General features: G+C 40.1%; 1 protein-coding gene across 5 annotated transcripts; it reads right to left on the bottom strand.

Moving 5' to 3' along the window:
- Window positions 1-78: 78 nt before the first annotated feature.
- Window positions 79-14,785, bottom strand: BOLL (boule RNA binding protein). 5 transcript variants are annotated; one of them, XM_078604616.1, is made up of 11 exons: window positions 14,572-14,785; window positions 8,899-9,094; window positions 7,929-8,020; window positions 7,573-7,627; window positions 5,881-5,956; window positions 5,502-5,623; window positions 5,216-5,311; window positions 3,449-3,502; window positions 2,659-2,787; window positions 2,130-2,228; window positions 79-2,003 (listed from the first exon to the last, which is right to left on the bottom strand). In XM_078604616.1, the coding sequence occupies exons 2-11, from the start codon at window positions 9,064-9,066 to the stop codon at window positions 1,836-1,838; spliced, it is 1,059 nt and encodes a 352-aa protein (XP_078460742.1). In that variant the 5' UTR covers window positions 9,067-9,094; window positions 14,572-14,785; the 3' UTR covers window positions 79-1,835. The 5 variants fall into 5 exon arrangements, with proteins under 5 accessions (XP_078460742.1, XP_078460740.1, XP_078460737.1 ...); XM_078604614.1 differs by lacking the exon at window positions 14,572-14,785 and adding an exon at window positions 13,008-13,142; XM_078604611.1 differs by lacking the exon at window positions 14,572-14,785 and adding an exon at window positions 11,245-11,372.
- Window positions 14,786-15,201: the final 416 nt, after the last annotated feature.

Here is a 15,201-nt window from a genome sequence, read left to right as displayed (position 1 = left end):
CAAGCATGGTGCATCCGCTCATGTACCTTACAGCACCTTCTGATGTAAACAATTAAGATGTAAACAATGCAAAAGCACTTTCAAAACATGTAACTTTTATTTGTAAGCTGGGAAACAGTGACTTACATTTGCAAAACAAGTGCCTTAACTAATCCAAGTGGTTTCTACTAGACTACAATGAAATGTAAATTTTTTTTTACCTAGTCTCCAGCAACGCAAACATTTTTTTAAACTTTTAGTTTTAATATTTTTTTTCACATTGTTGCATTTTACATTAAGCTCTGAGCTTATGAAAACATCTTGTAAACATCAGAGTTCCATCATACTTATATTGCTATATATCACATATCAAATCTTTCAGGAAAATAAACACCGCATACACTATTGATAAACATCTTGAGAGATGGGGTATAGAGGCAAGATTGCTTTGATTTGGTCAGGATTTTCAGTGAAGTGAGTGCTGCTTACTCCCAGTAGGAAACAGCATTGCAGGTTGAGTTATTTTTGGGCCACATGTCATTAGAGGCCAGCACTAATATTAACGTGCTGAGTTGGAGCGAAGACCCAAAAAAATTTGGCCACTTATTTTCATTCGTATAAAACCTAGCTTTGGTTAATTATGCAAAAATGTAGTTGACAATGACAGAGCTTTGTTAAAACGCTGAAGACATTAACACCTAAAAAAAGCCTAACTGTAGATTGTCAATCAGTATTAAGTTTGTAAAGATGTATTTTTCATATTAAAAAATTGACATGTTAATTTCTTGAATGTGGATATAGAATTCTGAAATAATATGCATGATAAACTATTAGTGTGATACATTTTTACATTTTGCCCATAGATTAGCTTGTTTTAGAGCAAAATTACCAAGGGATTTTGTGTTTTTTATTAAGTGTCTATCCCCTCGTATTTCTCTGCCATTAAAAACATTTTGGAATGTAGCATTATTGGTTTATAATGAACGCTAACCATTACAGCAGTGGTTGCATGTTGTAAAAAGGGGTTATGTTAAAAATGAAGCACTCGACCAAATCAAAACTAAAATCTCACCATGAAAGTCTATGAAATACCCTTACATACTTCAAGTAAACATACTTTATGCAAGTGTAGTAAACTTTACAACCTTACCAATGTGAAGTTTTGTTTAAAGATAGGACAATGCGACTTCCATGTACTGTAGCTGCATAAACTATATCACACTTTAAGACTTGTGTACAGCATTGCACACAATGCATGTATAAAATATACTGAAATGTAATCAAGACTTATGTTTGAAGGCACTCTAGACATAAAAGCAAACATTCTTCAGTGAAGGCACTATGTATAAAAGTGCACATTGAGGCAATAACTTGTGTCAAATGATGAACACAATTTTGGCTTCATCTTTCACGAAGTCCTAACATCTGAAAGTTGTGTTTTTTTGCACAACAGCTCTAAAGACTTAAAATTCTTGTTTAGTGATAAATAATAGTTTTCTCTTAAATCTGAATGTAAGGTTTCTACACTTTGAACAAACTTAACAATAATTAAGTGAATGTGGGTTTGCTTCAATAGAATGAAATATAAAAGGATTTTACACTATGAGGCTTCCCTGGAACACTACAGCAAATTATAATCCTACACGTTTCACATAAAAGTATGCAGCAAGACCACATTGACCTCCTCCATGTAAACAATTCGCCCAAGTAAAATTGGCAATGACCTTGTAGCTGCAATGGCACACGCAGGCAAAACATCCTACCACAAAGGCTCACACAAAATCAAATATTTGTCATTGCGCTGCGTGTCTCGAGTCGGTCAAGTGTGGCCACAGCGTGCAGCACAGTGCGTGTGCTCACTGGCCACCTTCCGTTGGTGTCGGCGGGGGGGTGAGGATTGCTCGTTCCATTTGTAAATCTCGTCGGTGGCGGAAGCCGGTGGCGTTGCGCCACATTCGAGATTTGACACCACCCTGCTGGGATGTCCCGTAGACCCGTCTCATGTGAAACATCTTGGTATCCTGCTGTGTAACAAAAAGGAACAATGTGTAGGTTAAGAAACTAAATGCGTTTATTGCGTATCATTGACAATAATAATTTGTAGTATGTAGCAGACAAATTAAAAACTGATTAAAAACAAAAAAACGAACCTTTACGTGGTCTTGGGACACCATGGCCACTTGCATGTTGTTGGGCGGGTGCAAGTGTGTCTGGTGGTAAGCAGCCTGCATAGTATGATCTGTGTAACGCTGTGCATACCGGTGTAAATGGCAAATGAGAACCTTACTCATCCAAACATCAGTGCCATACTTTCAAACTATGAATCAATATACATCTGTTAAAAAATTGGACCATTTCAAGCCTACAATAACAATTGCCACATTTTACAATCTACACTTTCTAGAAGGAAAAAATTCAACAGCTTTAAAAACTTGTGACTAATGTCAACACATTTAAACAAATGTCATACACCGGTTTATTTAGAAAATGCACCCACAACCTTTAAAATAGAAGACACAAGTGAATTTTCTAATGCTTAATTACAGGATTGGGTGGGAGCAGATACTGAAGCCCAAATAAACTTATCACTTTTGATATGATGAACTGTACTTGTGACTGTTCCTCTGAAAGCCATGCATCAGATGCTAGCTGGGTGGGCAGTATTTGCCTTCGCTTTACCTCTGAGATTGAAACATCTGTGATTATAGGGCCGGCAGGGGAATTGCCTCCATCAGTGGGGATGTTCATGGACTGATGGTGGTACATCATCTCTTGGGGCTGCATGTACATCACTGGCGATTGTGGAGCCTTGTAAGAGACACACAATCGTGTTGCGCAACAGCAAGTACCAAGTCTTACTCATGGCATGCCCATGAACAATTGTACAAACTGTAAGAGAATATATTTATTTTCATGGGAAACATTTAGATGCAATGTAATGATTTGAAATATAATGCAATGTTATGCAAATATTCGAGGAGAAATAATTGAAAAAAAATGTCTGCGCTGCAAATGTAAAATAGACAATATGCCATACATGTTATTTCACATTGCACTAGTGCAAACAGTACACATCCAATCAGGAGTAAATGAGTCTCCACTTAATGTTTATTACACATGTACAATCATATTTAACCAACTTTCGAGTAGATGTATTCAAAATTTCATGAAATAACTATTTTTTACAAGCTTGACTCCATAACATTTTCTAAACAATGGTCTGTGAATATGCCACAATATTTACTACTAAAGGTGTTCTAAACTGGCTTTTATTCAGAAGAAAAATGGAAAGTTAAATTGTTAAAACACAGAAAGAATTTTTTCTTCTGCACAACTAAAAATAACAGCCATATTAAACCTGTGCGCAATTGTTCGTGAAAGCCTTTGGTAATAGCTTGAGCTTGGAAATTATCTTTCTTTTGCAGCATGCTATAGTAATGTCAAGGTAAGTGTAACTTCTGTGACTCACTTGAGGTGGACTCCAGAGCCACTGGCCAGTGGACCACTGAGAAGGGGGAGCCTGCTTTAAAATCAAAACACACAGCCACCATGTATTAAATGACGAAGATATATTTGGATGAGAACCATCCAAATAAACCAACTGCAAAACATCTCTTTAAAGATTATTGCTATCTATCACTAATAGAATACTTAAAATGGCATTGAAAAAATGTTCAAGGTTGAAAAGTGTATATTTCACTTGCACTGCCTTAAGTACCCGGTGGTCCGAGTTTGATTTCTGGCCACAGCTAAAATCAGTCGTGATATCGCAAGTTGCAAGATACAGTTCTTTACCCAGGTAATAACTCAATAAACCAGGACCTTAGCCAGTAGTCTGCCAGTAGAGGGCGAACATTGCTCTATATAATCCTAATTGGTAGTTTGAGTCATTTTCAAACTCGGCAAATTTGTACTGCCGACACCGGCACACACAATGACCTACTACTCTTGCAAATTACGTCACGGTATCTTTTACATCCACTGTGAAGCATACGGCGCATATTACGTTTGTTACACCTATAGTAATATATCAGGGTGGTCGCCATTTGATTTGAACCGTGGACATCTACAACTAGCGAAAGAGGCACTACCACTAGGCCATGTTATACCACCCTATATGAACCTGACCTGATTAACCCACCACCCCCTTCACCAATTAACATTTACTAGTGTAGTGTGCTCAAAACAATCCCAACAACGAACATGACATGGGTAGGTGTGCATCTAGCAGTGGATTGACAAAGGGCTGTATCTTATTATACTTCATTATTAAACAAAATAAACGTCTAAACTCTTGATGAGCAGGGCAACAAATACAGTAGTTATTTTTACTTGCTGCATGCTGTCTCAAGCGCAGTAGTGCCATAAATTAAAAATATCACTGGCCAGCAAGCCAGCCAACTTTCTGGTTACAATAATAACCTTGACTTCAGCCAAACTCCTGTCGACAGTGGTAGGAATCAGTGTAACCACGCGAGTTTTCAATCAGTTGTTGAAAAACGTTATGCAAGGTACTGTGTGCTTGCAGCCAGCTTAAGCGTAAAGTGTAAGAAACTGGAAAATGTTGATAAGTATCATGAGCTTGGTTAGCTATAACTCGATATAAACGATGTGGCTGTATTCATTGCACTGTACAATGGTGGAGTGCAATGTTACAGTACATGAGTATACAGTTCAAAAATTATGCTCTGCTGTAATGTATATGCAGTCACATATGCAATGCTTAAAACAAATGAAAATAAACCATTAAGTTTATATTCATTGTAAAAAAAAATATTTACTCATCTCTGAGTCATTCTGTTAGCACATAATTTCCATGTATGTTGATGTTAATGAGTCGCCATGTAAACCTTTTTATCTTTGATCTAGATCAAGTTAACCTTAATTAATGGAACATACTTATAATCGTATGCAGTGTATTATGTGTGTATAGTCTCTACATGGTGTATATGTGTTTCCCACCAAACATTTGGGAGGCAAAGTGTGTAGGGGTTACCGAATAGTCTTGAGGGAACTTGCAATATTATTTTATTTTTTCGAGAATTTTTATTTATTTATATCTCCAAAAAGTGGAATTTATCTTTTGTATAAAATGTTGACAGGGCAAGAAAATCTGAAATATTTAAATGTAAAAAAATTCATAAACAATGCAGAGATGTGATATTTATTTTGATCATTGTAACCAGTGCATGATTTTTAGGAGTCGAGTCTCTGTGTGCTGCACGACTGTTCATACCTGATAAGAGTAGGCAGGCTGTTGGTACACGGGTGATGCTTGGGGTGATGGTATATGCATAGGTTGATGATTATAGTATGTCTGGTGCTGTTGAATCTTTTCACACACAAAGCAATAACCATGTTCGAGATAAGGCTTACTATGCAATTTACATTCCCAATAACACATCCATGAGTGTAGCATTAATTACAGCTTCTCTTCAAATTATCAAACATCAGTCACCTGTGATTGTACAACATGAAATAATGCAAACTGCTGTGTTTGTACACAATTAAGATTCACTCACAGGCATTTGGACTGGCATAGCATCAGGTTGTTGGAAATAAGCCACGCCATTGTGAAAGAGGAAAGGCTGCCCTGTTGAGGTTGTGAGGACCATACTCCCTGACGCTGGAGTTAGAGGAAACTCTGTGAGAACAGAGGAATACACACATACAACCACACACAAACAAGTGCCTGATCCAATATCCAAATGCATAGACATATGCTTGACTCTTAAGTAACACCACTTGTTTGCAAGGTTAGAAAGTAGTGCCCAACCACATAATTTGCAGTCAATGAGATGAATACTGTTGAAATGCTTGGTTTAGTAAACACTTTAAACTAGATTGGTTGCCAAGCGGAAATAGCCTACATTACTCGGAACACCGATGAGCATTACTTACGTGGGAAGCCGACTTGTTGTTTTCGAATGGCTGGGCCAATGTTGAGCTTTTTGTCCTTATACATAATTTTTTCAGCCTGGGTAAAAGCCACAAAACCCATATTAACAAATCATACATTACAATTACATTTGACTTAAGTACATAATATAATGACCCATGGATGTCTGTCCTTAACGCTCATGACGTCACTCCAAAAATCGACCAGCCCCCCTCATTAATATTCATGAGCAGGTGATGTCCTTCAAATGGACAGCTCCCACCCTTCATTAATAATCATGAGCGGGTGACGTCACTCAATATGGAGTACTCCTCCCCCCTCACTAATAATCAGGTGCGCAAGTGACGTCACTCCACATCGAACAGCCCCCTCATTAATAATCATGAGCAGGTGTCGTCCTCCAAATAGACACCCCACGAGTATTACAATATTACCTACTATAATGAGCCAAGAATGTCTGTGTGCAACGCTCGTGATGTCACTCCACGTCGACCAGCCCCCCTCATTAATAATCATGAACAGTATTCTTTGGTTCTTACGTGACTTTACGGAAAGAACCAAAGAATATTAATTCCTGCAGTCACGAAAGTTTTAAGTAAAAATGTAATCAATGAACAGGTTACGTCCTCCATATGGACCCCCCCCCTCACTAATAATCATGAGCAGGTGACGTCACTCCAAATCGAACAGCCCCCCTCAATAATCATTATAAGGTGAAGTCCTCCAAATGGACACCCCCCCCCCATTCATAATAATTAGCAGTTGACGTCACTCCACATGGGGGGGCCGAGGCGCCTCCTCCCCCCTCCTCGGCGTCAACTTACAACCCTCACTACAAAGGCAGAACCCTCACGTAACACGATCTCCGTATCGCTATTGAGACGTCAAAGTAAAAAGGACGTCATGATGAACAAGGGATTACAACCTTAAAATGAAATAGGTCTGTGTCACCGCGCCCTTACAAATTGCACACGCATGGATGCAATGAATATCACGTCGCGGTCTGCTTTTCGCGTGCAAGGTTCAGATTTACTGCAATACACCAATCCTTGGACAGGCAAAAGGCTAGTAATACAATAAACAGTACATCTCACACAAGTCATTATTGAGTTGTTTGATCGTGGTGAATGTATACGCAGCATACAGAAGCCAAGATGTAAAACTATGTAATTTACATCATTGCACCACAGCTTTAAAACATTATGTACAACTTCTAGTGATATAACAGCTTTGATGAATTCTTTATCCAACAATGAATAGACAAAGGACCTGAAATTATGAAAAAGAAAATTTATATAATGTATTAACAAAAATTCAACAACAGTGAATTATCCCAAGTATAGCACAAAAAGGGTCAAATAAAAATTGTTACACTTCCAATTTGTTTTCAGGAAAGATGTAAAAACCATGCAATTTCTTTTTAATATTAAAACGATTTTGAAATGGTACTCTGAAAAATGTGACTGCGCCAAACTGACTTGCACAGCAGACCAGCTATTTAGGTCTTGCGACTTGAGCCAACATTACAAATGACATATCTCTCCTTGCCTTAAATGATTTGCACACAAGGCAAACCTGTTCTCGAACCAGGTCCAAACATTCTTGCATGGTATCACATGAAGCACAACTAAGAGCAGTACGTTGTGAAATTAACACACTGGAATGCCTGAAGCAAATTATTTGTACTATTTTACCTCTTGCTGTATCTTCTGTGCATCCTCTTGTGACTCAAATGTGACAAATCCATAACTGCAAAATTTTCAAAATAGAATTTATGTGTTTGTTAATGTGCCAATTGTATCACCAAATTTATTAAATAATAACCATAGACTTCTGCATCACACAGGCACCCAAGATATTATATTAATCATTATGCAAACATTTTAAATATTAATGTTGTAACCTATGGACTAACGGTTCGTTAAATCTTAAAGGTGATGTTAATCTTTAAAAACACAACTTTAACAGATCTGCAGACTATTGTAATATGAAAACAAGGAACATTTGAACCAGTTTTGGTGTAAATTTGCAAAATATAATCAGGACTCACCCTTTGGAGACTCCAGCCCTGTCATTTATGATCTTGACATCTTTAACAGCACCAAACTGAGTGAAATACTTCTTAAGTTCAGCTTCATTTACCTGAAAATAAACGTGCACAGCAAATGTAATATATAGGCATTACTTTTACTCTGAATCACCAGCAAAGGCATGTATGTACTTTTCCCAAGGTTCTTGCGACTTCTTCTTGGTTCTTTCGGTAAAGTCCGAAAGAACCAAGAAGATGAATCCCTGCAGTCATGAAAGCTTTAAATCGAAAGTTCTTGCGACTGTTTTAAAGTTTACCTTTCAATCAACAATCTTCATGCTCTTTTTAAATAACGTGTTAGCCGTCACCCGCATGCATTATACAACTTGAAGATACCTCGTTTCTGCTGTCATTTCAAAAAATACATTTTATAAGAACATTTTGGAATCACACTAAATGTGAAAATCCAAGTGATGTCAGGCATCACCTTGAGGTCACCTGCACAAATGCAATGTCCCATGACATTCATTGTTAGTATGGCTGGTTCTACCCTACACCGGCAACAACATTTTGTTGTAGTACACATGTAAAAAATATTTGCAAAAGTTGCAACCCTTCATATTTCAACTTAGCACGACCCTTGATATATGATGTGATGATTTGGAGGCCACCATTAGATTAGCTCTTCATTCAAACTGGATGTCTTGCATGTTTAATCATTGCACTCCTACGTATGACACATCAATATCAATTCATACATTAATGAAAGCATTTATAAACGGTGGTTTTACAAACCTCTATCATGTATTGGTCGGGAAAGCAGACATGTTAAATTATAAACAACATTACATACCTGTCAGTGCCTACCTTAGTACAGACCAACGTAAACCTTATTGGTCACCCCTTGCCCCTTATAAATCTCAAATGCTGATTAAACCGACGTCTCGTCGCCACCAAGTGAAACGTGTTGTGCCCACGAATCCCCGCACACCTTGAAGTCGATGCCCCCAACGAAGATGCGATTGGGAATGACGGTGCCGTAACGTGGTGCCTGCGTGGGGTTGCCGCCGCTTATCAGTGACGGCGATGCCTCCAGCATAAGTGGAGGCGATGCACCACTACCATCACCATCGCTGCCGCCACCCATGGGGTCGCTCATCGTGGCACGTGTGGACAGCAACAGCACCCTGGCGACGACAAGACGATGTCAAAAAAAGGGGGCACACGCGGGAAAAAGGAATACACGAAGATCCCCCGTGTAGCCTGTAACAAGACTGTTGTTTGGGTGCAAGTGCTGTTAGTCGAGTAGCGCCGATGATGGCCGGCACTGTGCGGCACACGAGGTTGGTGGGTGGGCAGAGCAACCACGCACGAGCGCCTTTGTCTCCCCGAGTGGCGATGTTTATATACCACGCCGGGTACTCATTTGAGGCTGAGTCGAGCTAGCAGAGAGGCCCTGAGCGGGAATCGAACTCCGGTTCGCAGAGCAGTGCGCTAACCGCTGCACTACCGCTCCCCCCACAAAAGACACCAGGTACTAATGCGCAATTTACATCACTTTCACCGTCAGTCCTTTTTGAACGAGACTTGTTATTTGTACGGTAAAATACTCCCCCCCCCACCAGCCACAGACCCGGGTTTGCGCGTTCCGGAAAGGTACGGCGCGACAAATATCGAAACGACGTAAATCAAAACGAATATACAAGGGGGTAGTAGGTAGGTAGAGGGGAAGGATACTGAAAAGTGCGGATGCTATCAGTGACGTAGGTGCGAGTCAAGGCGACACGAGTCGAGGTAGAAAAAAGTGATGACTGGCGAAACGTGGATTTAAAGCTTTCGTGACTGCAGGGATTAATCTTCTTGGTTCTTTCGGTAAAGTCACGTAGAAGGGAAATAATAAAATAGACGCTGTCTTTCCGACAGACCTGTTCTTCACCTGAGGACGGCTGCTTGCGTTGTGGCCGAAACGTCGTGAGAATTGTATTTTATTATGATTTATTTTTATTATTTCCCTTCTACGTAACTTTACCGAAAGAACCAAGAAGATGGCGAAACGTCGTACTCAAGATTGTACATGTTGTGGGTTTACTCTCTCAACATGCCGGTGCTGTACTAGTGCAATGAGCGACCGTGCCCGTGATTCCCCTTCCAGACCAGCAGGTGTCACTGTCATTACACAGGTAACGAATTGGCATGTTCTGTTTGACGTGAAAACCTTGCTAATTGGTGGATTTAACGACACATTTATATTTAAGCAATCTAACCTAAATTAACTCCTTTAAAAACGTATTTTTAAAGTTTTATTTTAAAGTGCACTAAAAAGTAAATAACTCGATTGGACAACGGGAAGTGAACGACATCTTGATTACAAGAGACAAATGGCGCCTGCTTCTTGTGAGAGCCAATTTCACAGTTTAGGGACCGCGGCGTTTTTCACCTACACAAAAATATATAATTAATATGCCGTCCATGAAAATGTTTTTATTGCTTGAAAGGAGGCAATTAACTGATTATTTGGTGCCGATTTTAATACAGACATGCATTGTCACCGGATGTGAGGTGTGCAGAATTAGGGATTGATTGGACAACAGGAAGTGGACGAAATGTAGATTACAAGATTTGACCACGACGCAGGAGTCAAGTGAAGTAAAAGCGTAAAAAAATTACCTGTATTATGGATATTGATCGCGAAAGCCTACTACGCGTTAAACCAAAGTGACGACGTATTTGCGAAACGACGTAAGAGGGGAGGGAGAAGAGCCCTAGTTCGTGGTATTACTGTACCAGCATTCCTTGCACATTTTTCGATTTTAACTTGACATTCTACAGCCTCCAGATAAACGCCTAACAAACGTGTTTTGCCAACACATGCCAATACAATGGCAACTTTTACTTTTAACTCACGCGAGTGACTGAATACTGCTCCAAGTAATCTGGCAAGGCTCCAATTGTCATCCACGGTGGTTTTCCATTAAGTATAAGGAACACAATTAACGTTGAATCAAAATGATCGTTTTTCAAAATAGATTACAAAGTAACAGCCACGTTTACCATATGTTGACTGAACGAGTTAATTGAAAAGCGAGTATTTGTAATCGAAATTTCCCAGTTAAAAAAAAGAAAAATATCTGAATAGGCAAATCACAAAGACGCTGTTGACGCCACTTTAGATGGAATAAGACAACACGTACTTAAGCCGTCTAGACGAGCTATTCATTTAAATATACAATCATATTTCCTCTCGTAGACTCCACTTTAAACATCGTCATACACGGCATGTCGACGTTATTTCACGTCGGTATTAAAAATTAGAGCATTGAATAAAAAGAGTACGTACTTCGATTGAAAACTTGAGTTAGTCCAGAAGTTAAACATTGATAAAGATCAAATATTGAAATCCAAGTAGTTCCGTTTTCTCTGCAACACAAAACTTTAGGATGGGTTTGGGGAGAGATTTAAACTTCAGTCCAAAAAGCTTTGGTTAAAAAACAAACCACTCCATGGTACTGTACAAACAGTAACCATCAGCCATGGTCCGTCTACTGCTAGATGAAGAACATCCCTCCACGGCCCCCACTCATCAACATCTCGCTCACGTCCGTCAGACAACACTGATATCCCATCGTCTTGGGGCACATCCTTCTCATCTCGCTAGCTATTCATTCCACCATTATCGTCGTCGTCCTTTTTCCTGCCGGAGGCCTGGTCGTACACCGTCGTTCCCCATGATGGCGGTGTCTCCATCCCCACCCCTTTTTTTGTTTTCGCGAGAATTTGACGAACCCGCTTCTATAAACTCTTAGGTTTGTTCGGTAAAGTCACGTAGGTAAAAAGTAATACAATAAAAATTATAATCAATGAAAATAAATCAATTGAATCAATCGCTTCTATAAGTATAATTTTTTTTAACTAAATTTGTTTTTAATCAAAATTTGTTTGCACGTTTACCACAGGTATAAAGTATAATTTTAAAAATAACATGATTTTAAATCACAATTTTTTGCACGTTTACCACAGGTATAACGTATCATTTTTAAAATAACATTATTTTAATTCAATTTTTTTTGCACGTTTACCACAGGTATAAAGTATCATTTTAAAAATAACATTATTTTAAATCAAACATTTTCGCACGTTTACCATCATTTTAACACAACTCCCGCTTTATTTGTCAGAGGCTAAACGCTTATTGTTATTTTTTTAAACTTTGATAATTGCATATAAAAAAATAATTGCATATAAAAAAGGTCGTATTTTCCCGCCACTTCTGTAAGATACACCGTTTATATTTGGAAAAAAACTGCACAATAGCGCGTTGGGAACTAGTTAAACCCCTTGTTTATAAATATATATCGTTATTACTTTTAAAAGCTTATCGAACATACGCATTTTAAATGCGTCATTATTTATATTTATAACAAAAGGGGCGACTTATGCGTCGTGAGGGCCTTGAAAAATAACTTAAATCATCGTAGTTAACTCGTTGAGAGCTCAGCTACACACACAATACTAAATACAACCACACGTTACGCAAAAGGGGCACAATTTGTAGTTATAAAACGTTAAAATGTAATCGCTTAATGAGAAATAAAAATCACCTCAACCGCCATCCCCCAAGGCGCTTAATGACATCTCAGTAACTACCAACTCTATAACATCACAATCTCTAATCGGATATCTATTGCAGCTCAGATAAACATTAAATATATACTCTTTAACCTTGACAATATCCACGAATTATCACTTTTTTTCAAACCCGCTCACGATGACCAATGCAGTTCCATCAAGACGTATAGGCAACTCGTCGCTTTGTAAATTTGCATCAATAAACAGCGAATTCCGATAATATATAATCACTAAATGTAGTTTATAGCTCTCGTTAAACCCTCGTCGTGTTCAATTAATGCGATCAATCGGTGATAAAACGGCGGATAAAAAAAATAAATCTCATTAAAATTTGGCCAAAGTCTCAACGGCCATCGCTGTACAAACATCGTCGTTTTAAAATCCGATCGCCGTCATAAACGTAACACAGAAATATAACACGGTACAAAGTTATTATTATACATTACAAATTAATCGCGAATAATTTGTACTTACGAGACAAAAAAATAACTTCCCAACTTCGGCGGAATATCTCGACGTAAAATTAAATCGAACTTATGCTAAGGCCAGTGCGTGTGTTGTTCTATATTCTTTAACTCTTGTTAACTCTTGCTAAAGATGAATATAAACAATAAACGAAGTGTTTTAGTTCACAACGTTAACCGCTAAAAGCGGTGCCCGGAGAGAAGTGGGCCCCGAGTGACGCGCCGCGTTTCGCTGATGCGAGAAGGCGGCACCTGCCGCGTGTTCATCTATAAATATATACAACCAACACCCACCCACCACCAACACCACAGTAGCAGTAGTAGTAACACACTGCCAGTAGTCACACAGTACTACAAGTACCACCACAGTAGTAACACACTGCTAGTGACACGGTACTACACGTACCACCACAGTAGTAACACACTGCTAGTCGCACAGTACTACACGTACCACCACAGTAGTAACACTGCTACTCACACGGTACTACACGTACCACCACAGTAGTAACACACTGCTAATCACACAGTACTACAAGTACCACCACATAGTAACACACTGCTAAATTTCGATTCAAAGCTTTCGTGACTACAGAGATTCGTCATTCAGACGCTGTCTTCTCGACCGACCTGTTTCTTCACCTGATGACGGCTGCTTGCGTTGTGGCCGAAACGTCGTGAGAATTATTTTATTTTTATTATTTTATTACTTCCCTTCTACGTGACTTTACCGAAAGAACCAAGAAGATAACACACTGCTACTCACACAGTACTACAAGTACCACCACAGTAGTACACTCTACATACTGCTACTCACAGTATTACACGTACCACCACACTAAACCCATACTGGTACATTCACACACGACACCAACTACCAAAGTACACCCTGCATACTACGAATGTACGTATGTTGAACTTCTTTCGCACCGTATGTAACCAACCGTGCTCATCACGTACTACCCATAACACACAACCACACTAACACCCCCCCCCCCTTCGCACTGCCATTCTGCAATCAAACATACAACTTACCACACACTACATACCACGTTACCACCACACACAACACTACCAAATAATACTCCCACCACACAATATTACAAAAAGACCACACATCACTGGCCACACATCTCCAAATCACCGTCGCCGTGTCGCACTGAAACCGAGATCTGCTTGTGGTGTAAACAGGAATAGTTGCCACCTATTTGTAGTGTTTGTTGTAGTGTAGAGATTTAGAGGTAATAAAAGTGTCCTTCCCATCCCTTGGTCTGACGAGAGGGCAGGGAAGGGTATCTCAAACCTCTCGAGCATGTCTGCCGTGGTGTGTGGTTCGTGGGTCTCTCACCTTTTCGAATAATTCCGTGGGTGTTGAGACAGCCAAATGGGAGAGAGTGGTGTGTGGTCGTGGGTCTCTCACCTTTTCGAATAATTCCGTGGGTGTTCAGGCAGGCAAAGGGGAGAGAGTGTGTGGTGTGTGTCGTGGGTTTCTCACCTTTTTGAATAATTCGGTGGGTGTTGAGACAGGAAAATGAGAGAGAGATTGAGTGAGTGGTGTGTGATTGTGGGTTTCTCACCTTTTCGAATAATTCCGTGGGTGTTGAGGCAGTCAAAGGGGAGAGAGCTTGAGTGGTGTGTCGTCGTCCCAGACGTTGAGGTTTAAGGGGTTTTATTCCTCGGCACTTACGAAGAAGCCCTTAATTACCGTGGCGTTTGACACGGGGTGCTCGTCGTCGCAGCAGCCACCTCCAAGCCAAGTGGCGTGAACTGTGAGGAGATGGAGGGGCGGGCGGGTTGAGGGGGTTGGTGGACCTCTTAAAATAGAGTCGGACGAATGTACCATCCGCTGCGCGCAGGGGGGGGGAGTGTGGCGTCAACGAACTCTGAGTCAACTAACGCCACTCAAAGTTAAACTTACCGCTTCGATCTCCTCCCCCACCACCACCACGGAATTGCTCGATTTGTCTTCACAAACACTTTTGTTTGAGCGTAAAAACGGCGTAAACCCGTGGCTGGTCGCGTTGTGGACCCCACTTGGCCGAGTGGACGGGCCCACACGGGCCAGGGTCCCCCTGGCCACGCTGTTGCCCTTCAGGCGCGCACGTGCGCTGGATGTGGCCCCATCGTCATCATCATCGTCGTCTTCGTTGCCACGTGCGCTGGATGTGGCCCCATCATCATCATCGTTGCCACGTGCGCTGGATGTG

The sequence above is a fragment of the Lampetra planeri genome, chromosome 2 (genome assembly GCF_965212315.1).
Source record: "Lampetra planeri chromosome 2, kcLamPlan1.2.h2, whole genome shotgun sequence".
Lineage (NCBI taxonomy): Eukaryota > Metazoa > Chordata > Hyperoartia > Petromyzontiformes > Petromyzontidae > Lampetra > Lampetra planeri.
Note: the sequence above shows the minus strand (reverse complement) of the source record. Positions and strands in the feature narration are given on the sequence as shown.